Source organism: Neospora caninum, chromosome XI (assembly GCF_000208865.1).
Source record: "Neospora caninum Liverpool complete genome, chromosome XI".
Lineage (NCBI taxonomy): Eukaryota > Apicomplexa > Conoidasida > Eucoccidiorida > Sarcocystidae > Neospora > Neospora caninum.
The window spans coordinates 1162835-1180903 of record NC_018397.1 but is presented as its reverse complement, the minus strand read 5'-3'; the positions used below and the strand labels follow the sequence as shown (position 1 = coordinate 1180903).

The following is an 18069-nucleotide window of genomic DNA, read 5'->3' as shown; positions in this document are numbered from 1 at the left end:
TGTGCGGGGCCTCTTCTGTTGCGCCGTAAAGCTGTGTTCAGAGTCGCTGCTGGAGAGGCTGGGGTAAAGTGAATATTTTACGGCGGGGTCTCTACCTCCTTTCGCCTTCGCAGAGGCGAGCCGTGCGCGATGTATATCCACCTCACAGACGGTGATCCCCAGTTGCTTTTGTTGGTTTTCTTTCGGCCTTCTTCAAGGTAAGCCCATCTTGTCTGCTCTTTCACCCCGTTTGTACTTCACGTTTTTCTTTTCTCCTGTACCCCACCTCAGAAAGTGCCGGGCAAATTCGCCGCAAACGAGTGCGGGGCTCGCGGCGCATTTTTCACCCCACGTTTTATTGCGGATTTTGAGCGCGCGGAGGAAAAGTGTTTGCCCATTGTGTTCGTTTTTTCCTACTTTATCGCAGACAAGAGTTCCACGAGGTTCCTCTTGTACGAGCAATAGTTTTGTGCTTTTCGGGCGCACTTGCTTTCGGGTTCGAACCAACAGACCTGTGCCGGGGCATGCTTTTTCGAAGACACAATCTGTATATGCGTTTGCGGTAGCGGCCAGCGAATGTGTCTGTTTTCTTCTTGTATTTCAGAATTTTGGGGTGGAGGGGAAATGCAGTCTCCCGAATGCCGGCTACCATCATGAAGTAGTTGCACTGGTCCGTACCTCTCTTCTGTTCGAGCAGAGCCACAGCAAGCACTGTAGTTACCGGCCCGGTGTGTATGTAGGATACTTTGCTTCAAATCTTCTTCGACGGTTCCTCCGCCTTCTTTTCCATTCTTCGTGGAGGCAGTTCCCGGCCAACTGACTGTCTGTTTCCGGCCTTCCCGTCTGTACATGCCACTCGACGCCGGCGGCGCCACCACGAGCATGCATGCGCGTCGTATAGCGAATCAGTCTCCTTGGGCTGAACCCTGGTGTTGGTTCCCGCAGTTCTACTTTCTTAACGTTCGCATGGTTTCGTATGCATCAGATTCTTGTTATATCTTCTCGTGTGTAAAAGGGCTCTGACAGCAGTCCTGTGCACACAGTGTTCGCTGCGGTGTTGTGTTCGCTGTTGCCCCACTTGTGTGCCACGCAGGCTCCAACATCTACCTCCCGGGTCGGCGGGCTCGTCCTTGTTTTCTTCCACCTTTTTTCAAGATGACGACTCGCTTGAGGAAGACCAGAAAGAGACGTGGCCACGTCAGCGCCGGTTACGGGCGTGTGGGGAAGCATCGCAAGCATCCTGGTGGTCGTGGTAAGGCCGGTGGTATGCACCACCAGCGCATCAACTACGACAAGTACCATCCTGGTTATTTCGGAAAGGTAGGAGCGTTTCCACGGGCAAAGGGGGGGCGAAGCGGCGATAAACAGCGGTTGTGCGCCGGGCGATTGCTAAATCTTCAAGCGGGGACCCTACTTTGCTGTGGCACGATAGGCTGATGCGGAGTTTGGTATTTGTCACTTGCTGTACAGTGCCAGTACGGACAGTCCAGTGTGTATATCGACTGGGAAAATGCTTGGGGCGGTACAACAAAACGTACGAGAGGATGGAATTGCTGCGAGCGTTGACGCTCTCAAGCGATTCGGATTGCCAAGTGGCACCACATGTGGATTCCTCTTGGTGTTTTAGGATAACGAGGTTGTGTCTTGGGTCTCTTGTCTTTTGTGTTTTCTCTCAGGTTGGTATGCGCCACTATCATCTGTTGAAGAACCAGTACACGTGCCCGACTGTGAATGTGGACAAACTGTGGTCCCTCGTGTCCCCAGCGACTCTGGCGAAGGCAGAGCAGAGCAAGGACAAGGCTGCCGTCATTGATGTGACGAAGTCGGGTTACTTCAAGGTCCTCGGGAAGGGTGACTTGCCCAAGATCCCCGTCATCGTAAAAGCTCGTTTTTTCTCGCGCATTGCGGAGAAGAAAATTAAGGCCGCGGGTGGGGCGTGTGTTTTGACCGGCTAAGTTGAACTTTATCCCACTCTTTCTTCTCGTACGCTTTTTTGCCACTGTGTGTCGTCTTCTCCGGAACCAGACGTGTTCGATTCTGAAAACGAAGGTCAGTCATGCTGACTATCCTGGAACCTTCGCAGAATTGAGAGGATTGATGCGGTATCGATGCCGACAGGTTCACAAAGACTGGATACCCTCATGTGACCAGGGGGGCGCGATCGAAGTCAAAAAGGGAAAAAAGAATCCCTTCCTTAGGCGTAATGTACACAGGTCACGGAATCAAGTGCATGTAGGTAGCCCACAAGTTTATCAAGGAAAATCGTGTATCCTTGAGTGCTGACGGCGGTTTGTGGCGTCTAGTGCGTCAGAGAGTGGACAAAATGGCAGTAGCAAAATTCTAGCCAGTTCACCTTCCATGCAGCATTCATACATGGAAATAGTTCTGTGAACCCGAAAGAGTGCCGGTTATGATACCGTTGAAGTTTGCCTTCCCTCATGTGGAGAAATTGTTGGCGTCAGAGGAAACGAAACAAGAAGTCAGGGTAGGAGCAACGGATGACGTGAGCTTTATGTGGTGTGGCCGAAACACTGTTGAGAGTGGCGATATGCCGTTCGCGAAGAAGGCATAAATAAGAGGCATGGAACCTTTTCACACAGGAAGAATGAACTGTATCGAATACGTAGGCCTTCCTACTAGCTTCCGCTGCTTGCAAACAGTTGGAGAAGAGTGTGCACCAAACGGGGGGCCGTGATCAGTTGACAACACAGCTCTCATAGGTGGGAATCATGTACTTAATGTTAATGAAGGCATCGGGCCCTCCATTCAGTTCCAAGATATGCAGTGTTTCTTCAATCAAGTCACCGAGGTCACATCTGCATCACAGTCACACGTGGGACAAAGAAAAGCACTTTCGCTCGATCGGTGTTTTCGTCGACTCCGCATAACATGCGTCTGCGTGAGGTGTTGACGGCTGCGTCAGTACAACGCTGGGGGTCCCAGTGTTGAACGCGTCACACTCAAACTAAAGAGCGCTAAGCATCACCAAGATGTGCCCCCATCACTTCGGTTATATCCACAACATGTGGGAAGCCAGGCAATATAACTGGGCTTTAGGAAAAACAGAGTCTTACCCTCGCCTCTGGCCGTAGCAGATTTTATCGCCAATGTTTTTGTGATTGTTGATGAGCAAGTTGAAGCACGGCAGGATTTGCCTGTAGTACGGCAAAAGTGCTTTTCCAATATCTTCACCTGAGTACACGTCCAGCATTAACCCACCACTATGTAGGTAGCTGGGCTGATGAGATCATGCTGTTTCGACAAACATGCGTTCATCCCTTGTTTGTATAGAAGATAATTGAGCGGATGTCCACATCAAAGCCGCAAACTTTGTGAAACAGGGGCTGGGAGATATGGGATCATGTGTGTGTTGTGGCACGTCGTACAAAGCCCCGCGCAACATACGGTAAGGACTTCGTTATGGCATCCCCCGGTAACTAACTATTTTGGCCCGGTTTTCCTCAATGAAAGTGTCCCGTCTTGATATGACTCAATTGAGAGAATCGTTTTGAAAACCTGCCAGTGGCCTTTTTAAGATGTGTTCCTGGAAAGCGAATTGGTCAGATACTGGCGAACACACGGAGTGTCGTTGATCTGGCCATGTCTTCCAGGATTACCTATGAGTTTTCAGGGAGGAGAACGATATTTTTTTCGGGGGGTCGATTAGAACTGATGTACATCACTTTTATTGTGGAGATCCATGAAGCAGTGTGGAAAGATACAAAGACTTGTTCTATCCGTTCTGTTTTCATTTTATGCGAAGTATACCAGAGAGCACGAGAGCTTGGAGAATTTTCAGAGTTGTTGCGATTATCTGCAAATGAAAACAGACGAAACCAGATGAAATCAGACAGTGGCGGGTCGGTGTCCTAAGATCTCGTTGGGATTTACCGCCTGTTAGGGGGACGTACTGTGTTGTCTTCAAGGACAAGGGACGTTTCTCTTGGATTGGTCACACTTCTATCTTTCATCATCCACTGCTGTAAGCGAGGTCTGGGTTCAACTCGTCTTCGGCCAAACCAAACAAATCAAAAATGAGTGGTAGGCGCCCACATCCACAAAGCGAACCTAGTGGTGCTCGTGGTATCTTATGGCCGTAAAACAACGCTTTCATCGCTGTCTGTAATGTCCCATTTTTTACGGAGGTGCCACAACGGGAAAAGGTGGGGCCCCTTAGCGGAATCTTTGAGTGGCACTATTTGCGATAGAAGTTGCAGAAATAAAAGTATGTATTTTGGCAAGGTTTTTAGGATGCAAAACGAACAAAAGTACACTGTTACGCGCAAGGTAATTGCTTATCTTCTTTGTGAAAAAACAAATTCGCAGCATCCTTCAGTAGTCAATTCCAGCGGTCGTACACAAACTGACTACGCAGAAAATGTTGCAGGAATATAACACCAGCAGCTGCTTGTTTTCTGTCCATTGGTGTGGAAACTTCACCGGATTTCAATGGACTTTTGCGCGTGTGCAGATCTGTCAAAAATAGAGTTCTGCTAAACGGTGGTAGACGAACAGCGGACCACCAGCAAGCTACTTGAACAATTCTTTTCGATGACATTTTCCTCAGTTCTGTAATCCTTGACGTGTGTCAGTAATCTCTTACTTCGCTATCCCGTGTATCGAGAGCTTTCTTGATAGGTATCACCAACTGGGGAATGACGGGGAGGATCTTTTGGGGGGCGCCTTGGAGAAGGTCGTACACCTAGGTAATTTTACACAAGCATTTGTTACAGTCGGGAAAGACTTACATCCTGTTTCGGAGAAGGTTAAGTTCAATAATATGATTGGCAAGAGTCGCGTGAACGTGTTCCCCAGCTGAGTGAAATGATGTCAGCAGCCTGTTATATTCTCACTGAAGTCTCGTTGAAGATTCACAGACAATGACGTACCCCCTGAACAGCAAGGAATCTGTATGGGTCTTCTTTCTCTCTTATCCCATCGAAGAATAATGGCAGAAAATACTGGTAGTCGAGCAAGGCAAAATCTATCTTCCACAGGACTCGGTTGCCTGGCACAGCACAAGCAGATGATATAATGAACAGATGGGTACCACGTAAAGGTGCGTATTATCCGGAGTACACTACCCAGAAAGTAGATACCGAACTTGTTTCGAGTTTCCTCACTTTTCCTTCAGTGTGTTGGCCAAATACTGACTTTCGTGCATGCAGTGACCGAAAAAGAAAACCATAGAGCCGACCCGACCCACACAGCCGTTCCTGGGACAGGGGCAGCAGAACTATTCCCTCTTACACATATGTCAGTGGACGAAGGAAACGAGGGGAAATGGGTGCTCAGAAGAACATTACGGTGGGGCCCGAGATGTACGTAGAACGTGATCTTGCATTCTCTGTACGGAACCAACGCTGACCTGATGCACCATGCTCGACAGCGACGGGCATGTCTCCTCGTTGGTAGAACCGGCGAAATTGAGAAGGCTCGATTGGTCTACGACAATAGGCTTTGGCACGAGGAGGCAAAGGAGCATGCTTCGCCTGGTGCATCCATTTTCTGACCGCAATGGCATCGGTGTGTCCACCGGAACCTGTATGCACACGGGCACTGAAATATCAGAGGCGATGGGACGTTAACCGGGGGAAAAAACGTGTGGCAATACGATGAGATCTACCGAGCCTGAGCACGAACTTAGGTCTACTACGCAGGGGCATAATGCAGTGACAACAACGAGGATACAGGGATATTTCAAGCTGAACAAGCCACCATGTCGAAATTCTGTCATGTACGATCGGTTCGACACTCTTCCTGATGAACGGGCTCGGCTTCTTTACCTGTGATTATCCTCTCCACAAACCATATACAGCCCATATCGTCAAAAGCGGTAAGAATGTGTGGATGCCAGCCATGTTCATGTATGAATGTTAAGCGTCACGGAACGCTTTCGATACGAAACCCCATCAAAAAGTGTGAGAAATGTGAAGTTATTATAACTTTGCAGGCGTGCTTCCCAGTGGGTGAATGTAATCTAGATATTTATTTCTTGCAAACACTGCTTCTTCACAGACCCATTTCTTTCGGCCACGGCAGGCGTGTGCCTTTCTTTCAACAGTTCCCATGTGGACGCACCGCTTCCCTTCCTAAGAAATCTTTTTTCACGAGCATTGAATCGAACAAGAGGCGTTGTAATTGTTTGACTAAGGGCAGCTGCCACTTGATTCTTATGGGGTGAACCGGGACCTCCTTTCTCTTTTGGGAAATTTCCGAACGGTGACTCGGGATTCACCGGCCAGAGTCCAAGTGCCTTCTCTTTCCGCTTGTGCTCGGGGTCGACAATCTTTTTCTGAAAGTCGGCGAGGGCAAGCTCCGCCCCTGGCGCCAATCGATGAGTTGCTTGCATTGTTCTTTTCTTGCTTTCGTCTCTTCTCTTTCTAAAACAAACCCGTACCCCCGCCTCAAAGTCTCCAGGGAAGCTCTCCTTTTCTGGACCCCACAAAAAAACAGTTTACAAAGTCCTGGTGGGGCCCAAGAACAGACGAGGGCTTGGACACTCAAGACACACGTAACTTCTCCGCATGCCCTTCCCAAAGTTCCTCTTGTTCTGCCGACACGTCGATTTAATCCGATTCTGAGACCACCAGGAAGTATCATATAGACTGATTGATACCAAGACAGTGAGCAAATGATGCTAACTGAGCGTAGAAGCTCAAATGGCCAGCGTCAATTGCCTTCTTCATTATCACTTGAGAGAAAAATTTCGAGGATAGTTTGCAGCACCTGACGGCTTATTGGTTATTGTCTGAAGTAGGCAAAAACAACATTCGCAACAAGTTAACCTAAAACAGAAGACTCCTGCTGTTTCGTGATGGGGCTCAGAATGACAGAGAAATCGTCGCCACACCAGTCTGTTGTAATTTACCTGTTACAGACGTAGAGGCGTTCGACAACCACACTTGTACTTCGGGAATGTGGGGCAAGAGCACATCTATTATTCAGCCGAATTCCTACTGGTGTCCAAATGGGCCTTGCGTTCCGTTCGGGTGTTTGTAATTTGGCGAAATGCTATACGAAATCATTTCTACCAGCGTCAGAACAACGAGATCATACATAAAAAGAGGACTACGAGAACAAGCACACTTCTTTTACGGAATGGCACATTTGTGAGCGTGCTGCGCGGGCTCCGCCTGAACGCCATGAATGGTCAGGGGAGCCTACACCCGTGTAGCCTCAGTTCGTCACTGAGTGTCGAGGGGAATTGCTCAACAAGAGAGAAACTATTCAGATTGAAACGAACCAACAAAGAGGAGAAAGGAAGACCAACCAGGCAGCGATAATCTTACGCAGGACACCGTACATTTGGCATCAGTGAAGGTTCTGTAGAATGCCCCCTGGAGAAAAAAACCTGCTTTTTCAGTTGTTGACGGTAGGCCACCCACATTGGCTTTTGTTCTGGGCGTAATTTATGGATTAGTAATATTGGTCGTATTAACAGCGAAAGAAACCTACTACTCTGATGTTAGTTCGCTAAGTCGATAGCTCTGTTCTTCTGTAGACACACACGTGCTGGGAAGGAGAGCGTCCTCGCGGTCCTTGGTACACGGTTGTCAAAACACCCAAACTTCGAACATGCTTGACCCATTCTGCTGAGGGCGGTGGGCAAGAACGTTGTGATGACGTTCGTTCCCTCTAAGTGGACAAGCAGCTTCCCATACATGCGAACAAAGCTGCTTCTCAGTGTACGTTTGTGAACTTTAGCCGAGCTTCAGCCCGAATGCTGGAGCAGTAAAAGCGAAGGCGGGTGCCGAAACACTGCAATTCCCGACCACTATCTGTTCAGTGTTGGCACCTAGACAAACTCCCCAAAGTCTCAGGAGACTAACTCTAGAGTAGTCACCGTAATTTCTTCAGGTTAGCACGTGATCATCGGCATCCCCGTCAGAAATGCTCAAGTGCCTGTCGGGGGCTCATAGGCAGCTCTCTTCGCATTGTTTTCTGCCAGAACATCCCCGCGACAAAACCCACGCTATGGGGTTCGACGCCAGCGTCAGTGTTTCGCATCTCCTGTGCTGGTCACTGGAAAAAACACAGACGGGCTGCAACGAAGCCACATGATTGCGCGAAAGTAGAGGCTACGGTGAATGAGTTTGTGCAGAAATAAACCTGACGTGAAGATCACCTGCAAGTCTATCACGTGAAGCTCATCAATCTTTCAGGGCTTGCCATCCAGCTTGGCAGCAGTTCTGCGTCTTTAACAAAGATATTTTCCAGATACACAAGGTCTGTGTAGTAAGGATATACGTGGACCAGAAGAAGCAAACACTGAGCTCGACGACCCGGACAACGTTCACCAGCAATGGGGACACGCGTAAGAAAGTCCTGACGACTAACGTACACAACACGTTGATCGCGAGTAACGAAACTGAGCCGCGTTTTGGGGGCACCACACTTCCTGGAAGGCAATCCTTCATCTCCAGCAACCCGAAGAGAATCTGCTCTGTTTCCTTCTTTACTTTTCCAATCTTCACGACTCCCCCTCAGGACGTCGAAAACCCACTTTTGACTTCTGTCGCGGTTATCCGATCAGTGTTATCGCTTGACATGGAACGGAAACGTTGGAAGCATTTGTAGATGTTTTCCCTCGAGACACCACACTCTCTCACTCGCATCGATCTGGACAGAAAGGGTACTCGCAACATCAGTTTTTTTCTTCGAAGAATGCCGGTTTTTCAACGGACTTGTCTTGTCAGGTTCGTCCCCGTCACCGCGCCTTGGGTGTGGTCTACCTCCACGCGCACTTCTTCTCATTTCCATAAGAGAATTTCTTGTACTATAACCCAGAGACGACAGGACACGAGTTGTGCGAAATGTGGGACCGATTATCACTTTCTGGCCTAGTCGTTCACACGGCTAGTCGCCAAAAAAAGTCAGCCTCAATCTTTGTACCACTTCTTCGCATGAGCTGCATACGTTTCTGGACTCACAGCCTCAATAACGATCGGCATGAAGCCGTGGAGCGCTCCACAGAGCTCGGAACACTGACCGTAGAAAACGCCTTCTCGCTGGATGAAGGTGTTGATACGCTGCAGCCTGCCTGGGATGGCATCAGCCTTGATTCCCAGTGCCGGGACAGCCCACGAATGAATCACATCTGTTGCAGTGATAAGGAAGCGAATATGCGTACGAGTTGGCAGAGTTAAACGCTTGTCGACTTCCAAATTTCGTAGCATTCCTGGCAAGAGGTCTTCATCCGTTACCATGTTGGACTGAAACACGTAGTAGGTGGGAATTTTGTCGGGGTCATCCAGGTATTTCTGTGGCGTCACGTAGTCTGAAGCTGCCACATTCTGAAGCGTCGCTCCACTTTTCTGCTCAGAGCTCGCCTTCAGGGACTGCAGCAAAACTGAGGATTTCTCCTCTCCCGTGGAACGGCATTCGGCAGGACGACCAGAGCTGGTGGCGGCGCCCCCCGAGGCCGCACCCCGCCGGTTCCAAAAGGACCGGAAAACGTCCATGACGAAGATGTGTCCAAAGAGACGGTTCCACGAAAAGTCGAGGAAAAAGAAACGGATCGGCTGGAAACGGAAAAGTGCAAAAATTAAGTGGGAAGAAAGCTCCTGTTAACCCTGTCTGAATGCGTAGCCGCGAGCTGGCGAGGCGCCCAGGCTCTCTTTTTCTCTGTGGCGACGTTTCTCTCCAAGGGGTGCATGCACATATCAAGGACAGGTTTACACAAGGTATCCCAGGGACCTCAAAATTTTCTTAGCCTGGTGAGTCAAATCCCTTAATTGGCACGAAGCCGTAGAGTGATGCATGGGACGTACCGAAACGCTGATTGAGAGGGAAAAGAAAATCAAGACAACGATGAAGCATCTATTTTCTGCATAGCACTCGTTGTCAGTGTAGCCACCGCAACTGGTTCGCCGCCCGTGTGTGGAGTCTCCTCGCGACGGCTAGGTTTTCCCTCGTGTTCCTCCCCTCTGAGAGATAAAAAGCCAGAAAAACTCCACGCAAGAACCGTAGCTGAGGATGAACACCCAGCTGAACATCACGGGCTTTGGATTTCAAACGAAATCATATCGAGCGCCAGGAGACCGACGGCGGAATAACGATTGAGGTTGGTTACCTGGAGAGGCGGGGCACAAGCGACACTTTTTCTTTGTCGGGCCCAGGGGCGTGCCAAGGTGTCGGTAGCTCAAGGCGGTTGTGTTTCTGGCGGCAGAGCAGGCGCAGTTCAAAAAGTGAATTGCTTCAGCACGCGTCAGTTTCTGGCCACGTCCTGGCCTCGAACGCACAGTTCTTTGCAATTGTAAAACTGCTAGCCCGGCATTGGCAGGTTCCCTATTGTGAAAGCAGTTCTGAACTGGACATGAGTTGCACAGTGCTACAGCCTTAAGTCAGTCAGTGCGCGGACCACGCCACACACGGGGAGCCTGCTCCCGTTAGTTCTCTCCTCGAGCGCATGGTATCAATCCCGAGCAGAGGCAAAAACCTCTTCGGATTTCCGAGTTCCCAGCCACTTCCAACACAGCGCCGAGACACAGTGGAGTGAAATAAACATGCCAGTGACTCGTGCGAGGGTAAGAAGGCACTGTGTCTTCAGGGGATAGTTCCCGGCTTGTTACCCCCACGGGTGAATCGCCGGCAGGCGGTCGGACGGACACGCCAGACGCCAAAAATACACCCAAGAACTTTCACCAGTGGTGCAGCGCATGGATCAGCCGCTGAGCAGTTTCGGACAACACAGTCTCTCTGAGCGAATCAGTAGGAGGTTTGGTGCCTAATCTGCGCGCCTTGTGTCAGGCCTGCTTCTATATACACAAAAAACAGGTCTACTTCTTCCCTGCCTGTTTCCCTGTCTTCTACGCGTGAAACGGCCCCGACAGCAGTGCTGCATAGCTCAAACAGTCGTAGAAATCACGAGGTGGAGGGTACAGAGCCCCGCGAATCCGAACAGGACAGAGGCAGAGAGAGGACGCTGGTAAAGCAGGGGCGAGTGGTCGTCTTCACCGTTTCGTGGGAGACTGCTTGCGCTCCCTACAGAAGAGAGCATGTGCGCTAGATGGCCGAAACAACTGCCACAGCAGCAGGAAGCTGACCGACACCTGACATCGTTTGCGCAAAAAAACCGTGCTTCACTTGTCATTTCGAGAGGCAGTGCGGGGGACGGAAGAGGCGCAACAGACGTCAGAACCGTCTACACAAGAAATGGTTTTTGCGGCCGACAAGCACTCACGGTCGAACGAACCATAGGGGCGAAGTGCCTAACATTTACTGTTGGCGAAGACTGCAGCGAACGGAAGAGAAGACAACGCAAAAAAAACAATTCCGCAGACGGGGTCCGACGGAGAAGAAGGAAAAGACAGACTTGGAAAGAAAAGGCAGCTGCGGAAAGCCGGCCGTAATCGATCGCGGGAGACCTTCCACCTCTCCCTTTGCAACCCAGTTACAAAGAATACTCTGGACAGAAATGGAAAAACGGAGAAGTGCTTGGCGGCGAGAGACGAAAATTTAGAAAAGCAATATTGAGCAAGGGACGAACCGGCATCGACAACTCTGCTCTCAGCAAGAACAGGAAGAAGTCTTGCTCGTCAGATCTTGTTGTTGAGGAGTTGCGTTCAGCTGTACGTCCACCACTGCACATAAACGCCACACAGAAAAAACCAAGAAGTCGTGCTGATGGACCGGACAAAATTCAATCGCCCGTCCCTGCGCCAAGTCACCGGGAATCCAAAGGAAGAAAGCGGGGAGAGACGAACAGAAAAAAACGTGACGCCAATTTCCTGAACACTCGGGTAAAAAAGTAAGGAGGGGGACGGGGGAAAGAGGAAAAAGTGAGCACAAAGAAGGAAAGCTACGAACGCAATATACGGAAGATTACTTGTCTGTGAATCCTGGGAGTCCCGACGGCCACCTGCCAAATGCTGTACGTCCACCCGCGGCGGCTAAAACTACCAAAAGCGCCCTTCCATGTTTTGCTCCTGCGACAGGCAACATACTCTGTGCATCACTTGGCGTTTGCTGCGTCTCCAGCCCTGGCAGTGCCGACGCCTGCAAGAGGAGCGCAACTCGGAAAAAGCATACGCTGGGTCTTCTGTCACCACCGGAGCGGGATCGCCGACAAACATACCGCACCATTCAAATAAGTCACCCAGATTACCCTGAGTATCTTTGTTACATTCATCGATTGTGTTCAGTGGGTTCTCTTTCCACAAGAGTTAGTTATCTTAACCATGTTCTATCCTCATACAACGTGTCGAACGTAGGAAGTTAAAACCCAACATTTTCACCTGTCTCAAACATTCAGAGGTTACCCAAATTGCACGGACTTGGTTGCGCGTCTCACAAAATCCACACCTGCAGCCGTCATATTCTCTCGCGTACGCCCCGTGAGTTTCCGTTCACGTTGCTAAAACACGTGTGCGAGTCTGGAGCCTCTGCTTTTTGTCTTTCTCTTTTTCTTTTGCACCCCAAACCCTAGCCCACCCGGGCTCTCCCCGCAAGTGGCCTTTCTCACCAGCTTCCGAAAGAGGTTTTTGATGTTGTATCCCGCCTTGGCACTCGTCTCAACAAACATGATGTCGTGCTGAAAAAAGGCCGGAAAACACGCAGTCACCTCTGTGCACGTTCACGAGAACGCACAGAAAGAACACGACTGCAAAAAGAAAGGGACGTCACAAGACCAGCCAAAGTTTGGTCCCTATACCGCCCTCACTATGGCCAAGGAAACACCTTGCATACACTGCCTCCGCGAAACAGCTAGGGCGCACGAGACCGCTACGGATCTTCTTTTCAGTGACGAGACAAACACTGGCTCCACGGTTGGTTATTTCGCGTGGAAATCTCTCGGCACCGACCGGAGTCCAACCTAAACCCAGCCACGCGCACATACGCAGAACGCTGCACGGAAAAAACTTGTTCGCCGCATCCAACCCGCGAACCTCGAACCCACCCCTGTCTATCTCGCAAATTCAACGAGTCTCTCTTCCAGAAACGCACTCGAGGACGTGGGAGAGGGGGGGGGGGGGGAGTCACACGCCCCAACGGCCAGATTCAGTCCGTCCGCCGCAGTGGCGAAGCCGAACATGGGAAAGTTTGATATCAAGATGACGGCATAGCTTCTGTCGTGTGTCTTGATGGAAACGAAGCGGCGGCAGTGGACCAAAAACCACGGGTGTTTTTTCACATAAGAGAAAGCGCCATTCCTCTGAAACTCGCGTATTAGCGGACTTTTTTTTCTCTGCCTTCTAAGCTTCGCCACTCACTTCCTGCGCCTTCTGGCGTCCCTCCTCGTAGGACACCTGTCTGGAAAAACAACAACAAAGAATAGAGGGGTAAAGGTTAGAGCAGAGAAGACGAAGCAAACGGCAGCCTTCCCCGACAAGGAGCGAGGCGAGAGCCCTAGCGGAAAGAAATGACGGAAAACAACTACGTGGTGCAGAAAAAACCAAGAACCACGTTGCTCGCGTTCAGCAAATTGCACAGGCCAGGAAAGAGGCGAGTTCCGAGGCTGCAGAGACTGCGCCGTACGGAGATCTAGAGCACACACTTCCAGGGACATAGCTGGAGCAGCCTACATATTCGGACAGGCACCTGAAAGCCTCACGTACGTACATCGCACGCCGGCAGAAGCCCAAACGCGTGGGTCTCCGCCCCCATTGATTACCGAGGAAACCGGAGACACAATTTATAGGCATGCGCGAGAGTCTCTCTTCACACACAATGCTGTAGCTACACGCTGACAAGCTTGGTCTTCGTCACCACGTTGTGAGTTGTAGGAAAAGACGGAGGTGACGTAAACTGCGGACCCTCGGAGCCATGGTGAGGCATCAACGGTGCGGGGAGGACGAGACAGACAAAAAGCGATGGCAAACGCGCAACGACGAACCTTCTATCTGCCAGGTCAGTCTTGTTGCCGACGAGAGAAATGATCACATCATTTCCGCGTTCTGCACACAACAAACACCCGCGCATGAGCGCGTGATGGAAGAATCACGAACACCGCCGTAAATAACTGGGTCTGCGCGAAGAGACGAAGCGTTTTCGCCGTAGTTCCCGGGTCTTCATTTTATGGGCCAAGGCAACTCGTCCGACACACTGGCTCTTATGGATACAAATTGCCTCACTGCACGCAGCTAGCTCCCAATGTGACTGTTCATGCGACTCCCATGCGACCCGTACCGCGGTCCACACATTTTCCAAGCTACCCTGGAAACCTTTTTGCCACACACTTTCTCCAGTACTTCTCTCCCTGGCATGACCACTTTGCGGGTTAATATCGCTGTATTCGCGGCTAGCATTCCGTACCTGCTCGGACGTCTTCAATCCACTTGGTTGTATTAAGGAAAGAGGCTCGATCTGTAGAGAGACCACGTGATCCCAACAGAGAAACGCGGGGCAGAACGACGTAGGAAACACTTGGAAAAGGCTGTTCGTGTACACGCATTTGGAATACCCGGGAAATTCCCAGGATGGAAGCATGAAAAACCTCACCGCGAGCACACGCACCGCTCGAATCAGCGAGTCACGCACAACACACAATCAGTGGCATTACACGGCACTGTATATACACCCGACCTGCACATTTTGTGGACTCCTCGCTGTTCGTTTGCGCCGCCTGCGCGGAAGAGGTTCTTTTTGGAACTTCTAGGCAATAGCTTTCCTGTTAACCGCACACTACCTTACATTGTTCACACTCAAGGATTCAGTATCCTGGGGGCAACAGCCGTGTAGAAAATATTGAATCCTGCTTTCTCCAACATCTGTCTTTGGGCCTGGACATATTTAGTGAAGAGACGTAACTCACTTGTGATGTCGTAGACGACAACGGCGGCAGACGAGTCCCGAATATAGGACGGAATCAAGCTCCTGAAACGTTCTTGGCCGGCAGTGTCCCATAACTGGAGACGCACAGTTCTGTCTTCCAAGTACAAGGTTTTGGACAGAAAGTCGATGCCGATGGTGGCCTGGAGAAACCGACGTACGAGACATGGCCGCGGCGGAATCCAAGGTTGAAAACAAACAGATTCGCACGTTGATGACCACCAAAACGAGTGCTTCCGTTCAACCACAAGAATGCGACTCGTGTCCTAGAGAAAAGTTTATGTTGCCGAAATAGAAGAACCGCAGACTGGGGAAACGTGTACGGAGCGCCCCCACATGAGCTGCCCCTACACTCCAGCAACCGTCGCACCTAACAGGCGTGACACACCGAGAGACACCAGCTTGAGTAAAGCACACAAGACGAAACCGCAAACTGCGCCTGTAGAACGTCACGGCGAGGTCCCGCAACTCAAGAGAAACTGTCCTTTTCCCTTTCCACCGCTCCCTGTTTTTTTCCCCTGAGCAGTTCGAGACGTCACCCCACGGAGGGCAATACGAGGCTCTGTGGCGCGCCCCATCGGCACTCCTCTGAGGGTTTATGGACACGGCTCTGACTGGTGAAGGCGGTACCAGGAGAACTGCAACAAACTTTGGAGCTGAAAAACACGAGGTGGCACGTCCACAGTGTCTCCGGAGCAAGGAAACTGCACCACTGCGACGATCCTGCCACGAGAACAGTTCCTGACCTGGTAGTTGTTGTCGAAAGTGTCGTACATGAACCGCGTGATGATGGATGTCTTGCCCACGGCTTGTTCGCCGAGGAAAACAAGTTTGTATTTGTTCAAACCCGCAACTGCGTAGAGGAAACAAAGTGGGAACGAGACGCCGAAAGAGCCTGGATTTAACGGAACTGTTGTCTGGGCAGGAGTCGCGTGAGAACACGAGCACCGGTTCGCAACAGCCCACGAAACGTCTAGACAAAAAGATCTTCGGCCAGTCCCTTGGGTGAGCTCTCTGGGGTTGCACTGAACCACAGCAGTGTCAAAGCTACTGCAGAAAGACAGTGGAAATGGCTCTGTTCCCGAGAAAAAATGCATGGTCGCCCACAGCGCCCTCAACGAGGCACTTTTTTTTGCACCGCTTTCGAATCGGACGCAAGACGAACGAGAGATGCCCGATAACGGAAAGCGCACCATAATACCTCCTCAGTTCAAGTTAATGAGTCCTCTGTCTACAGCTTGCACCATTACATTCAGGCGCTCTCCGCGGAGCATAGAGAGCCGGCGTGCCCACCCTAGAGATGTCGGTACAGCCAGCGGAAGAGGCTGGAGCTGAGACAGGAGAACGCGTTGCGGCAACTGAGTCCAGAAACGAAACCACGCGCGTTCGTTGGCGCCTCCCGTGCAATCGGCGTAAAAACTGGAAGTGGAATGTTTTCTCTCCCAACGTGTCTCTACACTCACCTGTCGCCTCCGCCATGGTGACGAGACGCCTGGGGCAAGAATCAGCCCAAAGAGAAGAGAATCAGATGTCCCCGGCGACTCTCAGGGTCTCTGGTCTCGCGAATGGAGTAGCTCCCGATAAAGAGGGGGAGACAGCGGGAAACACTCTCAAGGGGCGGGCACGCGGCAAAGCGAGAACCGAGTGTACAGAAAACAGACGGCACGGTTGTAGGGAAGCAGGGGACAGTTCAGGGACGACCTTGAGGGAATGTCGGAAACAGCAAGGTGGACGGCGAACTGCAGAAGAAGGGAACGAGACGGCTGACGAGGGAGAAGGCAGCGGGCGGGCGAACGATCCAGGAGTCGGGCCTGGGTTTGGGGTAGCGAGGTCAACCGTGGAGGGAAGACAGAGGCGACAGGCAGGGGCGTGCTTTTTGCGAAGACGGACAAGAGAACAAAGCTGACGCCGCACTCTTTTCTGCTGAGGCGATCTGGTGGTTTCTGCAGGTTTGATATGCCAGCTACCAAACAAATTGGACGAAAAAATGTCGGGACGGTCGGGAATCGAGACCCGCGTGCCCTTGACTCGGGGACGACTCGTTGACTCGGACAGAGGAAACAAACTTCCGGTGGTTTGGCCGGCCGTAAAAGAATACAAGGAAATGCGAACGCCCCCGTGTACCCTAGAACGCCCGAGGCAATCTAGGGAGTGAGCGAACGGAGGCGCCAGGTGAACGAGGCCGCATCCGGGAAGATGAATGCGAGTGCGTGGCGAGAACTTGCGACACCCGAGAGCGGCGAAGATATGAAAAGACGCACCGGAACGGGAGTGTTGGACTGGACTGAATGTCCCGTCCGACCAGAAGAAGCGAACGACACTCTAGGGCGGGAAAAGACGTCAGAGCTTGACGGAAATCCACGGAATCCCGTCGCGTTTTTCGTTTTGAAAAGGCGTATGTGCGGACGATACGGAAAATGCGAAAATATTTCGCGAATCGGTTCGCTGTGCGAGGAGTGAGAAAACGGAAGGATCGAGAGAGGAACCAAGTGCGATGCCCCGACCCCCAGTAAGCATCAGCGGCGGAAATCCTCCGCGTTTCCAAATAAAAACAGCCGAGACCCAGTTATCTCACTGCGCGCGAAATGCGGAATTGAGAAGAAGCAAAACACCTTCGGCGGCCTCCAGGCAACGAAAAAACGGAGACAATCACGAGGCCCCGTGAGGGAGGAGTTTCCTCGCGACAGGGAGTCGGTTACACGCTACCAGTAACAGCCGAAGAAACGGTTGACAGCCACGTTTCCTGTCCTGCAGAGAGAGAGATGTGTGAAAGAAAAGCAGGGGAACACGGAAAGGGACTTGGCGTACACGGGGTGTTATGACAGCGAGACTGCACCGAAAACTACGTGCCTTCTATACACTGCGCACGCCCGAGAACACGACCCTTGCCGTTTCGGAACTGGACTGCGAACGATTTTTCCCTGCACAGATTTCGCATGTATGCTGCGTCTATCCTCATTCAAACGACAATTCAAGCACTCCGGACAAAAAGAGAGAGAATGCCATCCAAATCGGCAGAACAGGTTCCCGAATGTTTCGTGCGGTAACACATTCTGCGAGACGGACCGTCTTTGCGTGAGTCACGAAATGCGGCTGCCGCGCGCGGCAGGTCCGATCTTGCAGCGGAGAGTCGTCCGAGGGTAAAATGGAACTACGCTCGGTTTGCTCTCAGGGGACGGAGGTTCCCGCCTCTGGCCATGACTCACGAATCCAGGAGAAAGCTGACTCGTCCTCTCGCGCAGAAACACTCAGTGCTGTCCTGGGAAGTTCGAGGCAAATGCTTTTTTCAATGCTCAGGCACGCCCCCGTGGTACCCGA

General features: G+C 51.3%; 4 protein-coding genes across 4 annotated transcripts; 1 reads left to right on the top strand and 3 right to left on the bottom strand.

Moving 5' to 3' along the window:
- Positions 1-1134: 1134 nt before the first annotated feature.
- On the top strand, positions 1135-1934 carry NCLIV_054570 (60S ribosomal protein Ll28B 27a, related; the record flags this gene model as incomplete). Its single annotated transcript, XM_003885011.1, has 2 exons — positions 1135-1299; positions 1656-1934. The coding sequence occupies 2 exons, from the start codon at positions 1135-1137 to the stop codon at positions 1932-1934; spliced, it is 444 nt and encodes a 147-aa protein (XP_003885060.1).
- A 740-nt stretch (positions 1935-2674) lies between these two features.
- NCLIV_054560 (conserved hypothetical protein) lies at positions 2675-6331 on the bottom strand (the record flags this gene model as incomplete). The annotated part of the gene is made up of 6 exons (XM_003885010.1): positions 2675-2795; positions 3054-3171; positions 3739-3793; positions 4583-4681; positions 4869-4987; positions 6061-6331. 6 exons carry the CDS (start codon positions 6329-6331, stop codon positions 2675-2677), a joined length of 783 nt encoding a protein of 260 aa, XP_003885059.1.
- Positions 6332-8861: 2530 nt separating this feature from the next.
- NCLIV_054550 (Cytochrome c oxidase subunit 2, related) lies at positions 8862-9443 on the bottom strand (the record flags this gene model as incomplete). Its single annotated transcript, XM_003885009.1, has 1 exon — positions 8862-9443. One exon carries the CDS (start codon positions 9441-9443, stop codon positions 8862-8864), a length of 582 nt encoding a protein of 193 aa, XP_003885058.1.
- A 1721-nt stretch (positions 9444-11164) lies between these two features.
- On the bottom strand, positions 11165-16230 carry NCLIV_054540 (RAB5C, member RAS oncogene family, related; the record flags this gene model as incomplete). Its single annotated transcript, XM_003885008.1, has 8 exons — positions 11165-11215; positions 12446-12514; positions 13194-13233; positions 13817-13877; positions 14236-14286; positions 14735-14894; positions 15498-15604; positions 16215-16230. Coding segments are annotated over 8 exons (555 nt in total), but the record flags the coding sequence as incomplete, so codon positions are not given.
- Positions 16231-18069: the final 1839 nt, after the last annotated feature.